At 39.6% G+C, this 15,865-nt stretch overlaps 1 protein-coding gene across 1 annotated transcript in view; it reads left to right on the forward strand.

The window, feature by feature from the left end:
* The window catches only part of LOC139746151 (putative neural-cadherin 2), a 126,650-nt gene that overhangs the window by 92,785 nt on the left and 18,000 nt on the right, over positions 1 to 15,865 (forward strand). Inside the window, exons 10-16 of the mRNA XM_071657016.1 lie at positions 4,094 to 4,282; positions 4,868 to 5,267; positions 6,907 to 7,109; positions 8,650 to 8,813; positions 10,764 to 10,932; positions 11,592 to 11,861; positions 14,929 to 15,087. Coding sequence (XP_071513117.1) covers positions 4,094 to 4,282; positions 4,868 to 5,267; positions 6,907 to 7,109; positions 8,650 to 8,813; positions 10,764 to 10,932; positions 11,592 to 11,861; positions 14,929 to 15,087 — 1,554 coding nt within the window. The remainder of the gene's footprint in view (positions 1 to 4,093; positions 4,283 to 4,867; positions 5,268 to 6,906; positions 7,110 to 8,649; positions 8,814 to 10,763; positions 10,933 to 11,591; positions 11,862 to 14,928; positions 15,088 to 15,865) is intronic.

Here is a 15,865-nt window from a genome sequence, read left to right on the forward strand (position 1 = left end):
GTAACCATTGACTTACTGTGTTACACAGTAACCATTGACTTACTGTGTTACACAGTAACCATTGACTTACTGTGTTACACAGTAACCATTGACTTACTGTGTTACACAGTAACCATTGACTTACTGTGTTACACAGTAACCATTGACTTACTGTGTTACACAGTAACCATTGACTTACTGTGTTACACAGTAACCATTGACTTACTGTGTTACACAGTAACCATTGACTTACTGTGTTACACAGTAACCATTGACTTACTGTGTTACACAGTAACCATTGACTTACTGTGTTACACAGTAACCATTGACTTACTGTGTTACACAGTAACCATTGACTTACTGTGTTACACAGTAACCATTGACTTACTGTGTTACACAGTAACCATTGACTTACTGTGTTACACAGTAACCATTGACTTACTGTGTTACACAGTAACCATTGACTTACTGTGTTACACAGTAACCATTGACTTACTGTGTTACACAGTAACCATTGACTTACTGTGTTACACAGTAACCATTGACTTACTGTGTTACACAGTAACCATTGACTTACTGTGTTACACAGTAACCATTGACTTACTGTATTAGACAGTAACCCTTGACCTACTGTGTTACACAGTAACCATTGACTTACTGTGTTACACAGTACCCCTTGACCCAGTGTTACACAGAAACTTTTCACACAATGTTACATCGGAAACGCCTGGCTGACTGTCACACACTCACCTCAAACTCACAGTCTTCACAGAAATACAGTGAGTAATGAACAGCGAGGATGAGTGCATGTTATGCTGGACTTCAAAACGTCTGACCCGGTATAAGGAGACAAGTGTTATGTTCTGCTTTAAAGATTAAGTTACGGCGACTGAATATTCTAACCTTGGAATTTAAGATGTAACTGACGCACACAGCTAACAATTGAGATGATATTCACACCGTACTCTTGTTACAAATCCCCTTTCATGAAACCCAACTCAGCAGGTATACTCCTCACGTCCATGTGTTTCTCAGAAAAAAAAAAAAAGGCGTTTACGTCATGACACACTTTAAAGTTAACCAAAATTACTCATTGTGTCATCATAAGCGGTCAGCACACGGCCTGTTCAACTGTACTAACGTAACCCTTGTTCTCTAGTTACCCACACCCTCTCAAGCCCTCCCTCATGGTCACCCTAGCCGACCTCTCTGGCTTCCCCCTCCTCCAGGAATAATGGACACGAGATGAACAAAATTACCAACTCCCACAGTGCTCAGCCAACCTGGATTTGAACACTGCTTTTCAACCCATACTCAAATTACCCTCGCACCCAACACACACACACACACACACACACACACACACACACACACACACACACACTGGCCTTCGTGTTATAGTGGTTGTATATATATATATATATATATATATATATATATATATATATATATATATATATATATATATATATATATATATGTGTGTGTGTGTGTGTGTAATACAAGTTTAAGAGAAGGGGCAACAATGGAGAATAAAACTCTCCCACTAACGCACAAAAATAGTAATCACACCTCAATATACACGGGTCAGTCAAAGTGCTCTCCATCGCTATCATTTGGGTTTCACTTAATTGTGATCTCTGGTCTTAACCCGTTAGATATTTGTGTCATTTCACACCAAGTGGTGGCTGTCAGGTAACCTCGAAAAAAAACATTGGTAAATAAAGCAAGTCAGGTATTTCAGCGAACCTACCCACATAACGAAATGGTAGCTCTTGAACAACCCAGGCACTTGAATAAATCCACTTAATGAAACGATCGTCGTAAAAACAATTGACTTGGACACCCAACCTGAATCCCCTAATGGGTTTAGAATATGTCATTAAGAGTCTTCATTCACAGTGAGTGCATTTAGATGAACCTTTCCCCTACCGCCTTACTCATCTTTGGCACCGTATCCTATCCGTAATATGTGAGGACAAGAGGTTGACAGGGAGACGAGCTGAACAAAAGATGCCACGTCCTCACTTGTCCTGGGTTTTAAAAGCTCGTTCCTGTATAGGAGTCCATCACTTAATGTGTTCTACTGGCTTCTCAGAACCAACAATGGAGCGAGAGAGGTACGCACGCATTTCTTCCATGTCAAGGAAAGGAAAATCTTCCAGACGGTGTAAAAGGAAACGTTTTACTTGTATAATGGAAGAGTGAGGGGAGAGGAGTCATTGCCCAGTGGGGGGAAGAGACACAGGACGATGACAGATGCTGCTTGGTGAGGAACATCCCTGGATGGTGGGGTGTGTGGTACACATAGAGGCGTGTAGTAGTCTCTCGAGAGATGCTGTGGTAACAACAGGATACAGTGTTTGGTATAATACATCAGTCTTTCTCTATAACCGTCATGAACGGGAAATGGTCATCCTTGCTGGTGAGAAAATGAATAAATGCCTACATCTGTAAAAGGAAGGGGTGCCAGTTTATGATATTTTAGACTGTATCCAGAGTGTTAATCCCCCGCTGTTGTCCCGTTCAGTCCCCATATGCTTAAGGGTGTGTGGTTACTGTTGCAACGTGTATGTGTAAAGGTTATGCAGAAGGGAGTGGAAAGCGTTATTGATGTAGGGCAGTTTTAAAGTTATATGTTGATATTAGTCATTCTTTGTTCCGACGTTTATGTTCTTTGGAAATATCAGGATAATCATGACAATGTAGATTTTTTTATGTATCTTTGATTATATTAGGAAGTTAGAAAAATATATATACGTAGGGGTACAAACATCTTGCTCCTCTTAGTCTTAATACCGCGCTAGCTCTTACTAGCCCTTCTTAAATACGTGGGAGACAAATTTTGGGAGAAATGATGGCATTATGGAGATGAGGGAGAAAGCCAAATATCCTGGAAATAGAAAGACGTCAAAGGGCAGCAGGAGTGTCCAGCCCCTAAAGGGAAACTTGGTCATTAGCATTCGCTGGTGTTCACGACAGCGACGTGCATCAATGTAAACATATCTCACCGAGAGAAAGACTTTGATGGAATGACCTTTGTTGTAAATGCCAACAGCTCTTTTTTACATTACGTAATAGATTCAGAATCATAAACATTTTTATTACGTAATAGATTCAGAATCATAAAAGATTTAAAACATCTGATTTAAGGGTTGCAAGGATTTATGAACAGCTTGAAAGTGTAATTCCCCACAGCATGAACTGTGATAGGCTAAGCTGCTGCAGATACTAGGGGAATAAATGTGGTACCTGAAATACGAGAGATGAGATTCAATGAGACGTTAAAGGCCATGGAGAAGAGTAACGGTGGCCTTGATGAAATCCTTAAGGATTTTAAACCAATTGTATAACTTAGAAAACATTTAGTTCCTCAATAGGTGCAAGAAAGAGCAACCAGAGGCCATAGAAATATTAAAACGTGAGTAAAGATGTAGAAGTACTTTCCCACACATGATATGCCATAGCCGGTTTTGGCTTAAAACGTTTTCTCTTCCTCGTGAACATAACTCGTGCCAATGACATCTGCTAAGTGCCTTATTTTCATGCACATACATTCACACCCACCACTTTTGTGTATGTCCCAGCCTTTCCCATAGTTAATCCACCGAAATTCACTTTTGTCACATCCCTTCTCAGTTCATGATATCACCCCCCCCCCCCCCCCCCCCATCACATCTGTCGTGCTACTTCCCATTGTATGTAAACGTCCGGCTCAAAGAACACACCCATTATCTGTGTCTTACACCATGTTAGCAAAAGAAATCTTACGTCCGGCTTAAAGAACACACCCATTATCTGTGTCTTACACCATGTTAGCAAAAGAAATCTTACGTCCGGCTCAAAGAACACACCCATTATCTGTGTCTTACACCATGTTAGCAAAAGAAAAAGTCATCACCTCCCATATCGTCTGTATTTAATGTGCCTTCAACACCTTTTTGAAAACAATGTCTCCACCACCTGTTTCTAATTTCCTTTTCTCATAACATTCCTTCACCACCTTTTTCATTCCCTCTCCTTCCTTCCATGACAAGCCTCAACTACGCGTCCCTCCAGTTCCTTTCCCTCTGCTTAACATGGCTCCCATCACTTGTCTAAGGCACCCTCTTAAACTCCATTCCAGGGCCGTGGCGGGTGGAGCGACGCGCGGCACACAGACACAGCCTGGGTGGAGGTGCGGCTGCGGGACCTGAACGACAACCCGCCGCAGTTCCATCTCCCGCACGCCCACGTCACCATTAGGGAGGATGCCGCCCCCGGCACCCTTCTGGCCACTCTCCCAGCCAGCGATCCAGACATGGTGAGTGGCCCCTGCCTCCAGCACTGCTTTGGTATTTTAGACTCATTTCAGTGTTACTTTTTAGAATTGGTCATAGTATTGACTAGTGCTGGACTTCATGATGCCGGCCTGAATTGAACTGTTGTGATTGGAGGTCACAGCTGCTTATTTAATTTAGCTTGACTACCACAAAGTTTTGTCGTAAAAAATGTAAGTTTCTTAACTTTGTCTCTTCCTTCTGTATCTATCAACTGACTGTTCTAAGTTTTCTTTGTCATTCTTGTATCTCCCCTGACGATGTGATCATTACACAAAAGTGCACTTGGGAACTTACCATGTTTCATTATCCTCTTAGTTATCAGCACATACTATATCACGCGCATGATTGTGAACTATTGTTTATACATACACACAGAATAAGACCTAGGACTTATGGTGTTTCATTTTTCCTGGTGTGTATGAGGTTGTTCTAGATCACGTGCATTACTGTCACTGGAATATGTATATGTAGATAGGGTTAAGAAAACACGTTAATAATGTTCACACACGAAACCTATACATTCCCTAACATTCAATTTCCTAAGAATAAGTTTGTGTTCCATTCAGATAAACCAGCAGCAAGTGCATTACCATGTGGAAGGTGGGTGGGGTGCTCTCACTGTTGATGCTGATGGGGGTGTGAGGCTGTGGCGCACCCTAGACCGTGAGGCTTCTGGTGGGGAGGTGGGCATGGCCAAGGTTGTGGCCATGGATGGGGGTCACCCATCCCTCTCCTCCACAGCCACCCTCACCATTACTGTGACGGATGTCAATGACTGTCCCCCTCGGCTTCTTCCCCCTACTGTTCTGCATGTGACTGAAGGTGCTCCTGCCTCCCTCCTTGGTGTCCTTACAGCTACTGATGATGACGTGTGGGAACTGGGCCATGGCCCACCTTTCAACTTCACACTGGCACCCACCAACCCTGTCCACATCCTCAACAGCCTTTCTCTCAAGTACTACAATAGTGAGTATCAGCACTTTAATTCCGATGCCTGTAAAGCTATGATAGCATTAATGCTTTGATTTGCCGTACATCAGGTCCAGACTTTTTCTAGACCCTGCAGGTTTGTCATATTGGTAAGGGAATGACTGCAAATCATTTCCATGATATTTTCTGAAACTAATTGTACTGTATGGGGAGGGAGTTTTGCACTCATGAGGCCCCATCTCTTAAACGTTTTGTACTTCGTAGAGCTTCTTAAGTCTATGTATGCTGTCTTCATTAACCATGTTCTCAGTCATTCTGTTCCATTCATCCACCATTCATTCTATGAAATGTGATGTGAGATACTTGCTAGCCTGCCTTAGGGCAGAATCTCTTTATGTACAGTACTTAAAGCTAAACGTTTGGCATCATAAAGAGTGCAAGGGTGATCAAGTGTTTATCTTGTGAGGGAGGGAGTTGCAGGGGACCAAGAAGCTCAGTTTCAGCCAAGTATGTCATACTTCAACTCCACCTCTCTATAGGCAAATGGATCTTAGGGCAACTCAGAAAATCTGTTGTCTCTCCAGCATCAACAAATGCAGTTGGACTTATTAATCATGGAATCTCAGAGTTTCATGTAGAGTTGTTGTGTTTATCAAAAATAGATTAAGGCCTTGAGATTGTGAGTAGGATTATTTTTCTTAATCCACCTTTTAATATGTTGATAGTAACAAAATTTAGGGAAAATATGGAGGTTAATTATTGTAAAGTAGATGAAACATATCTAAATCAACAAAACCTGTGAAATTCACACCCAGCTTCTCTTGGCAAATGATGTTTACCTCATTTTGTATATTTGAAAAAGAATATGATTGTTTTAGTATTTTATTTGCATAATTTTGCTGGGAGGTTCGTTCACTGGAAATGGTTGCTTTCAGTGGGAGGAAGCAACTGCATTCATAGAACAAGCCTCCTAGCAACTGCCTGTAAACATAGGACTGAAACAATCCCAGTTTTTTATATGATACCAGAAATAAGGTAAATTTTGGTTGTTGGAGAAAGTTAGGTGAGGATTATGTAAGCTCTTGATTTCTACAAGTGTTTTACCTATACCTTTATTAATCTTTTCCCCCTACACTATTGATGTATTCGTTATCATAGATTAAAAAATGAGATTTTCACAGTTATGCTTCCTAGGTCGTAATATCCTACCATCCCATAAGAATAGGTATCATATTCTATAATGAGAATGGTTTTAGCACTAATATATACTTCTCCCAGCATATTTTGAGATCTTTCAACCTTCTTGAGCTGTAATGTTAAATTTGACAGATCCCTTCATATATTAGGTATTCATGGGTCCTTTCATTAATGTGTGGGAAACTGAAGTGTCATGTCAGATAATATAAGTAAGGGCTTATTGATAAAAGAGAGGTTAAGGAATGTGCCATGTTCTTATATTTTTTATGCTAACTAATGTGTCACTTTTAGTTAATCTATTTTGAGGTTTCATGTGCATAAGATTCATTTCTTAATGGTGCTTTACAGGAAGGGGATTTGCACTAGATATAGTAAAGACAAAGGTTTATCAGTATTTTATTAATAGGAGTTTGTACTGGAAAATGTGCAGTACGGACATGCACTGTGTACTTGCATACCAATATGTCAGGTGTGGCAGGTTTGGACAGTGGGCGTGGTGGGGCAGAGGTGTGGACAGAAGGACCTGTGGACAGGGAAGAGCATCGTCAGCTAATGGCTGAGGTGATGGTGGCAGATGCTGGAGGGCTGGCTACCACACAGCCCATAACCATCATCATTGGTGATGTGAATGACAACCCCATGAGGCCTGCAACCAAGACTATCTACCTCTGGAAGACTCAGGTCACTTATAAAATCTGTTTTTAAGTATTTCATCATTTATATAATGTTTTCAACCACAATTTTTTTCAGCCCCATCCAGTTTCTTTTCTTGATAATGTTGATCTCTTATACAAGAGTACAGGTAGCAAAATTTGTGCTTTATAAACAGTTGATCAGTTTCAAGAAGGCTGTTCTGCTGCATAATTTATCTCATAGCATGAAAATGTTGAATGTAGTTTATTTATTATACATCCGTGATTTACTCAGGCTGAAACAGTAGGATGGAGAAAAGGTATGGGCCCTCAAATCTTAGTTTATATTAAGTAAAGGAACAAGTCCCATGGCTAGTATGTCCAAAGCATATGGTACCATATGGCAGCTATTGTTTGATTAGATATAATGATTTTGACATAGTTGATGAGAGTAAGTGCAGCCTTCAAGATGCAAGAACCCCATAAAAGGGGTTTTATATGCAATTTTTTATGCTGTCAGTGGACAGAACCAGGGCATGTGAAGCATCTGAGGGTAAACTATGGAAAATTCTATTAAGCCTGGTTGTGGATAGGGAGCTGTGGTTTCTGTGCAGTATGCATAACAGTTACAGAATGGACGTGAGTGGATGTGGCCTTTCTTCATGTCCTGGCACTACCTTGCAAATGTGGGAAATAGCAGTCATGTATGATTTTTTTTTCTTTTACTTGCTCACCATTTCCCACACAAGGGAAGGGAACAAGGAAACATGGAAGACCAAATTGGAGATGGAGGGATGGAGTGAAAAAAAATTCTAAGTGCCTAGGGCTTGAACATGAAGGAAAATGAAAGACATGCAGAGGATAGAGTGAACTGGAGCAATGTGGTATACAGAGGGGCAACATGCTATCAGTGGACTGAACCTGGGTATATGAAACATCCAGGGAAATCCACAGAAAGGTCAGTGGGGCCTACTTATAGATAGGGGGCTGTGGTTTCCATGCATTAAATATGACAGTTAGAGAATGGGTGTGAGTGAATGAGGCCTTTTCTGTGTCTGTGGCACCACCTCGCCATGTATCTGACCAGCTTTAGAGCTTGTGTAAAGTCTCTCCAGATAGATACTGTCTTTGTTGATATATGTACATGAAAGCATGCATATGTACATGGAGGCATACATATGATGCATATTTGTGTGTATTTTTAGGTATAAATTTTTTTTCATGTTTACTCATCTCTGTTGATGGATAGTTGTAAGTAAAGCTTCTTGGTATGAACTAAACTGGATATGCACTCCAGAACCAATGTCATTTAACCCATGCATTCAAAAATGTGCAAAATAGCACAACTGCCACTCTTCAAGTTATTCAGCAGTGTATTTAAAGTGGTTGAACACCTGTGTTCCCAGCTTAGGTAGGGAAATGTCTTGTATGAATCACCAGATTTGATGACTGCTTGTGCACACTATGTTTTCATTGCACATACATATCTTTAAATGCTGAAAATTCAGTATTGATATTATTTTTGGTGACTGAGAGATGGCTTTACTTGCTCCTATACCGTATTGTGAGTAGTTTGATTATACCAACAGGGGGGAGGAGTAGATGTCGCACTGGGCAGAGTTTACGTGGAAGATCCTGATGACTGGGATCTTCAAGATAAAACTTTTGCCTGGGCAGGACCCCCTCACCCGCACTTCACTCTCCAACCCAGCACTGGGGATATCTTTGCCTCCACACAGCTCAGAGATGGAAGGTAAGAATGCCCCAGATGACAGGAAAGAATATTTACAGATTGTAGGTGTTCAATCATGGTGTTCCCATCCATGGTATTGAAGTGAAAATTGTGTTTACTTTACACTGACGATTCTATTCTTACAATACCAGTTGGTCTCATAGGAGAGATATATATTTTTGACTATGTACTATTTTCTGTTGCATTGTAGTTCACTTGGAAAAATTAATGAGGTTACTTCATTCTGAAACAGTAATTGAAAATTTAACTTTGAAATAACTCTTGATGAATCCTTTCCCACAATCAAACCTAGATCTAGTAAGTTAGTGAGATGATCATGTTCTTACTTACAGTGGACTGTACAATTTACAACTCATCATGAATTGCATTGTTTTTGTCTTGATCTATATTTTGGATGTCATATTCAAATCTTAGAGTGTTAATTGCTTCTGCATACAGGTAGGGTTATACTTTTTGAGTCATCATTTAAGAATATTAACCTCATTTTTCACATAAAATCCCTTGAATTTAGATGATCTTTATATTTACTCTTTCCCCTCTTAGCTTGTTCTACCAATCCACCATTAATATTGGTAGAGGTACTTCCTTATCTTGCCTAACTCTTCTCCTATACAGTTTCCTGTTGTGCTCCCTAGCCAATATATCCTTATTCCCCAGAGAACTGTTCCATGTTGACTTGCTCAGGTCCATTAGGAATCTTGAATGTTGTGATCATAACGTTCTTGTCCTCCAGCTGCCGTATGTCTATAGCAGTTGATTGATCCCTGTATCTCCACTCATTTAACTCTGGCACATTTTTTTTCTGCCTTCACACCTTTTCTAGTAAATCAGTTTGCCCTAATTGAGGTGACCCATCATGGGTTACACAATCTGAATTAGTTTAAATGTATGCTAACTTGGGAGAAATAGTACAACTTCAGGAAAGGTAGGGGATGTGTGGATCATTTGTTTGCATAATAGAGTTTGTGTGCTAAATATTTACAGGAAGATAATGAAATATATGTTGCATTTATGGAAATGTTGAAATTACATGATAAATTTGAGAGAGAGGCCTTGTAGAAGGGGCTACATATATATGGGTTAAGGCATGTGTGCGATTATGGAGGGAGGGGAATGAGTGATTCTTGAAGGTGGGTTTGTGTTGAGGTTGTATCATGTCTGGTTGTTTTATTTGTTTAAGAACTGAGTAGTGAGGGAAATGAACACAGGGGTCCATACTGGGGGATGATAGGGCATGGAAGGTAAATCACTTACTAACAGTAGGCAATGCAACTCTGGTGGTAAACTCCAGATGCTAGTGACAGAGTTTGGAAGAATGTGAGAAAGGAGGACGTTGATGGTAAATGTGAACAAATTGAGGGAACGAGGTGCATCATGGGTATGAGAGAAGGTGGTTTTAATGGTAAGGTCCCCAGAGGAAGTGGCTTACTTTGAATACATGTGACTGGGCATGGTAGAGGATAGAACTATGTAGGACTGGTATGACATTTGTATATGAAAATGTATAGGTGGAATGTCTCCATTTGATGTATACAAAGTAAGAAAAATATACATTTGTATGCCTGTGCATTTAAGATACCTTACTTGATTTTATGAAGTGCATTTGATTATATAGTAACAAAGATGCTTGGTAAAACGTCCTAAATCACATCAGCATACAAAGTGGCGCTTACAGTGATTCAGCTTTATAGATTCTGACCTTTTGTGGAGAGTTAGCAGTAAGCAGGAAATTTGGTTAGTTTGAAATTGAATTTATCTTGAAACTCACAATGATCATTTCTCTTCCCACTGATAAGTTATCAGCTTCCATAACTTGTGGTCAGGTATCCATCTTCCCCTATTCATGCTAACAAGACTAATTATTACATCATCACATTACTATCTATCACTGATGAAGACAAATTGTCTGTAGCTTATATGTTACTTTTCTTCTCTTGGTGGGACCACTAGGTATGAGTTACACTTCAGTGTGTGTGACAGAGTGTGGGGCCAGAAGGATGTGGCAGCCAAGGTGACTGTGCTTGTGAGGTACCTGTCACCTGAGGCCTTAGCTCATGCTATTCCTCTCACTCTGACACCCACCACACCAGCAGCACTTGCCACTGGATGGACACCCACAGTAAGTAACTTTTTTGATGTTAGTATTGTGTGTGGTAAGTCTTTTACTTCCATTTCTACATCTTTGCAAACTTAGGGCTGTTGATATTTGTGGAGTTAGCAGACACAACCATGATGTTCATCATATCATTGCTTGATAATAGATAAATGCATTTCCTGAAGACTGTTTTTCATTGACTTATTGCTTAGAGACTCAGAAACCGCCTGTCTCAGTGATTATTATCATAACATACTATGTAAAGGGATGGTATTGTATTTCTATAATAATGTGATGTCATTGCCAAGCAGCACATCAGTTGAAATTGTTTGAATGCTTCCTTATCATGTAGTGTTGTTGAATTTCAAGCTCTTGAAAATGGACCGTATATCCCAAATATGTCCAACACTGTTTATCACACAGCTTATTCCACTGGTTTGTTACTCTCATTAAGCCTTTATAACCTCTTCATTGGATCTTCACAAACCATATCAGTTTCAATGTGCTTTGTATATCCTTTTCAGTCAGTCATGGACCAGGGCTAGTTTTTGCTTTTTATTAGAAATAAGCAAGACTAGAGCTATGACTCAGACATTTTCATTGGTTTGTTTTTAGTTTATCAGCAGTGTTTTGTAGAACAGGATTTCTGTGCATGATTGTAAACCAGTGTATTATGTTTTTAGCATGGTGGAGGTGTCCTGGGTTCCCTGACAGAGGCTGTAATGGAAGTGGTCGGAAGGGCAGCTGAAGCTGTGGAGATCATCAGTGTGTATGGTAACTCCACACCAAACACTTTACCCCTTAGTATTTCCCAAAGGCCCACCTCCCTTGCCGTCCCAGCATTGCTAGCTCCGCAGCCTCTCTCATGTGTGTGGCTGAGCATGAGAAAAACGGATGGGAATTACATGGACCCAGTCAAGTTGCATGGGCTACTGGCACTCAACTTGCAACATGTGAGTACCAGCCCAGGCTGTCAGCTGGTCCATGTAGGACCCTCATTACCAAGTGTCAAACATCATAATCTACCTGACAGTGGTGAGCACACTCATACTTTTTATAAAGGCATATTGGTCAGGTCTAACTTTTTCATAATAAAACTGTGCTGGTAACATTTTCCGTAGCATGCATAGAAGTTATTACATCATATCAGTTGACTTTTAGTTTTAAGGTACCTCTAGGCAAGCAGTGTAAACTTAATTTAGGATCTTGACTTTGACAATTTTTGCTTATACCATATGAAACAACTTCCTATGTAGCTGCCCTGGCCCAGAGGCTAAATCTAGATGATCTCAGATAGCTGTGGCAACATGTTTCAAACAATGAGGAAAAAATTGTATCTCTGATCTTGTTTTTCACCATTCTTTTATAGTAGCAGATATTGCATCAACAAAAACATGCCCCATTTGTGGCCATCGCAGATAAAAGGGAAAATTGAATAGTTGAAAAAAAAACAAAAGAAATTAATTTGAGCTCCACAGGTGTGTGGAGATGTCTCTTTAGGGAGAAAAATTTGTAGTAAGAAGGAAAGACAAATAAGGTAGAGAATTCCACACTATCACTGTTCAAAGAAAGAAAGAGCAATCACAATGGCTGGTCTCACTCAGAAGCTATGGGAAGTAGCAGCCTGTTGCAGGTCATGGATCTAAGCAATAGTGACAGACATAAGCAAACATCTTTTGAGAGCTGTGACTGAAATCATTCTGTAGAACAGAGAGAAGGCAGGAACATCATAAGGAACAGAAAAATATGGTTGAAGAGAGGTGATAGCAGGAATAATTAAAATGGATAGCTTTTGATTCAACTGTGGCTAAGAGGTAGGAGAAGAGAGAGCTCCATGAGGCCTCCTCCTTAGACAAGTTAGAAGTACTCTATACTGACACAAATGAGACCGATAACAATATGGAATAGCTGCTCATAAGAAAAATTACATTGGCACCTGTACAACAGCCCCTGCTTTTTTGAAGCAGATTTAGTGATATTCATTTTGTGCAGTATTCAGGAGAGAGTAAATGGTTATACCTAATGTTTAAGTTGTTGCTGGGCTAAACTGAAGTGTTTTGAAATTCAGCCTTAAAAGATGAGTTTTGGAGATAGATGCAAACAGAAATTGCATTTTTTGCATTGCTTAATTTAATCAGGTCATTGCTAACCCACTTCATGATGCTGCATTGGTCAGAATTAAGAGAGGGAATTTGTTCAGTGTGAGAAGAAGAATGAGTGTTGGAGTCAGGAGGGGAAGGGAAGGTAATTTATAGTATGTAGAATCATCACTGTAAGAATAAATAGAGTTAAGAGGACAGAGATCATTTATGAAAAAGAAAGAGGATGGGCTGTAGGGAAAACCCCACCATTGACAGAGTAAGAGGAAGAAGTCAAGGTCACTCTGTCATTGGCTTCAGGCAATGAAATGGTGACAGCTATGTAATGTACATAGTGGTCTCAAATAACTGTATTGTTATGCAAGCAGGATATGTGTGAGTAATGTGTGATAGCCATTGCCTGACAAAATTTTTTGTACACAATATTCGCTATCTCTTCAATAACCATTGGTCATACTTGTTCACTCTTTCAGTTTCATATAGTTTGTAGGGTTACCAAGAAATGGCTAACATTCAGCAAATGAGACCAGATTTTGAGCCTTAGGCCAAACAGAATTGGCAGTGTTATCTCTAATACAGGTAGATGATTATTCTGACACAACTCATTATTTGTATCATTATCACCTAAGAGGTGTTGTACATCCAAGTTGCATCCCTCTGCTATCTTTACTGCAAAAATGGTTCTCTGTTATTCTTTCAACAAACTTGTCACTGGTATCAAAGCTACTGATCAGTTTTTACTATTCTATATGATCACCTACCATACCTTGGTATCCCAGATAGCAGCAAGATCATTGAATGTTGCAAGTTCTTTTACCCATTTCCACTGGAGAAGTTTTGTTTACCATAAGAAATTTGCATGTTGCAAATGATTTTGAAAATATTGCAGGATCTAAAGAATATCTTCGAGTTTTTTGTAGAAATTTGCATGATGCAAATGATTTTGAAAATATTGCAGGATCTAAAGAATATCATCGAGTTTTTAAGTAAAGTTATTATAGATAATATACCTTAATTAGGTAACCACTTCAGGTAACTGAAGTATGTTTTGTTATCATAACACTTATCATTGATCATACCAGGCAAGGAAAGCCTTAGCATAAAAGCCAAAACAATTCAAAACTAATAAAAGAGTTTGTTGTGAAGAATTATTTTAGTTGCAGATCTCAGCTCATGATACATTGCCCATTACACATATAGGGATTGAAGCTTGTACTTTAGATTCCTGCTTCCTGCCTGTATTCAAGATTAGTATTGGGTTCTTGTAACTTCTGATATACAGTACATTCTGTAATACTGAATGCAGTTAATCAAGACACCTTGATGGTGTTTTCATTCCAAATAATATTCATAAGTTTGTTTTGTTAGAAATAACATTGAGAACATTGAGAAATGAATATTATCAGAAGTACAGCTAGATATCTATGTTAGTTTACTTCTTACATAATTAAAGAAGTCCCTCAGAATACCCACATCAGCATTTATTTTACTGTTTCCACTGCAATGTTAACAGGTTGCTGCCTCACAGTTAAATGATTTACATCTACAATACTTGTGCTTGGAAATTTGTACTTAGCATAAAGTTTATATAGTGAACAAAGAGCAAAAAGGGAGGAAAAAGAGGAAAATTTGTAAAGGAATGTATGAAGTTTAACATTTTGTGGCAGACCACTGAGTTAAAACATGTTCTTGATCCCCATAAGAGAGAGAGAGAGAGAGAGAGAGGTGGGGAGATAAAAGGATAATTGCTTTAGCATTTATGGTAGTGCTTCCCTGAGTAGCTAGGGCTATCAGATCTCCAGCTTACCTCACCTTCCTTAACTGTTTTTATCAGTTTTATCCTGTTAATTCCATTCAGAAATTATTGGCAGCTGCATGTTCATGGCCAATCAAATTCTTACACATTTTCAAACTTCTGCAGCTTGAGAAGGTAATGAACCTGAGGGTAGTTGTGGAGGACACACACACCATTAACGAAGGAAATACTGAGGCACCGTCTGGTTCCCCTATCTCATCGCTTTTAGATACCACATCCCAACAGAATGTTGCATCCATGGCATCTGTTGCACTTCCTCTACAGGTAAATTTTCTTACTGACTTATTCTTCAGAAAAGTACTTCCTCTACTTGCAGGTCTTCTTCCAGATCCCTGTTGCATGTGCTCGTAAGCTCTGTTCACGGGCTTGTCTGCAGGTGTAGCCTTCGCAGACATAGCTTCTCATTTTTATGATAGCTGACATTTTTCATTTGCAGGCCTAAATCATGGCTCTCAGATTTTGATATATATCTTTTTTCTTTTTTCTTTCAAACTATTCGCCATTTCCCGCATTAGCGAGGTAGCGTTAAGAACAGAGGACTGGGCCTTTGAGGGAATATCGTCACCTGGCCCCCTTCTCTGTTCCTTCTTTTGGAAAATTAAAAAAACGAGAGGGGAGGATTTCCAGCCCCCCGCTCCCTCCCCTTTTAGTCGCCTTCTACAACATGCAGGGAATATGTGGGAAGTATTCTTTCTCCCCTATCCCCAGGGATAATATATATATATATATATATATATATATATATGTACAAAGGCAAAGGGGATAAGAGTGAGTGCTCAAATTACAGAGGTATAAGTTTGTTGAGTATTCCTGGTAAATTATATGGGAGGGTATTGATTGAGAGGGTGAAGGCATGTACAGAGCATCAGATTGGGGAAGAGCAGTGTGGTTTCAGAAGTGGTAGAGGATGTATGGATCAGGTGTTTGCTTTGAAGAATGTATGTGAGAAATACTTAGAAAAGCAAATGGATTTGTATGTAGCATTTATGGATCTGGAGAAGGCATATGATAGAGTTGATAGAGATGCTCTGTGGAAGATATT

This window comes from Panulirus ornatus, chromosome 64, assembly GCF_036320965.1.
Source record: "Panulirus ornatus isolate Po-2019 chromosome 64, ASM3632096v1, whole genome shotgun sequence".
NCBI lineage: Eukaryota > Metazoa > Arthropoda > Malacostraca > Decapoda > Palinuridae > Panulirus > Panulirus ornatus.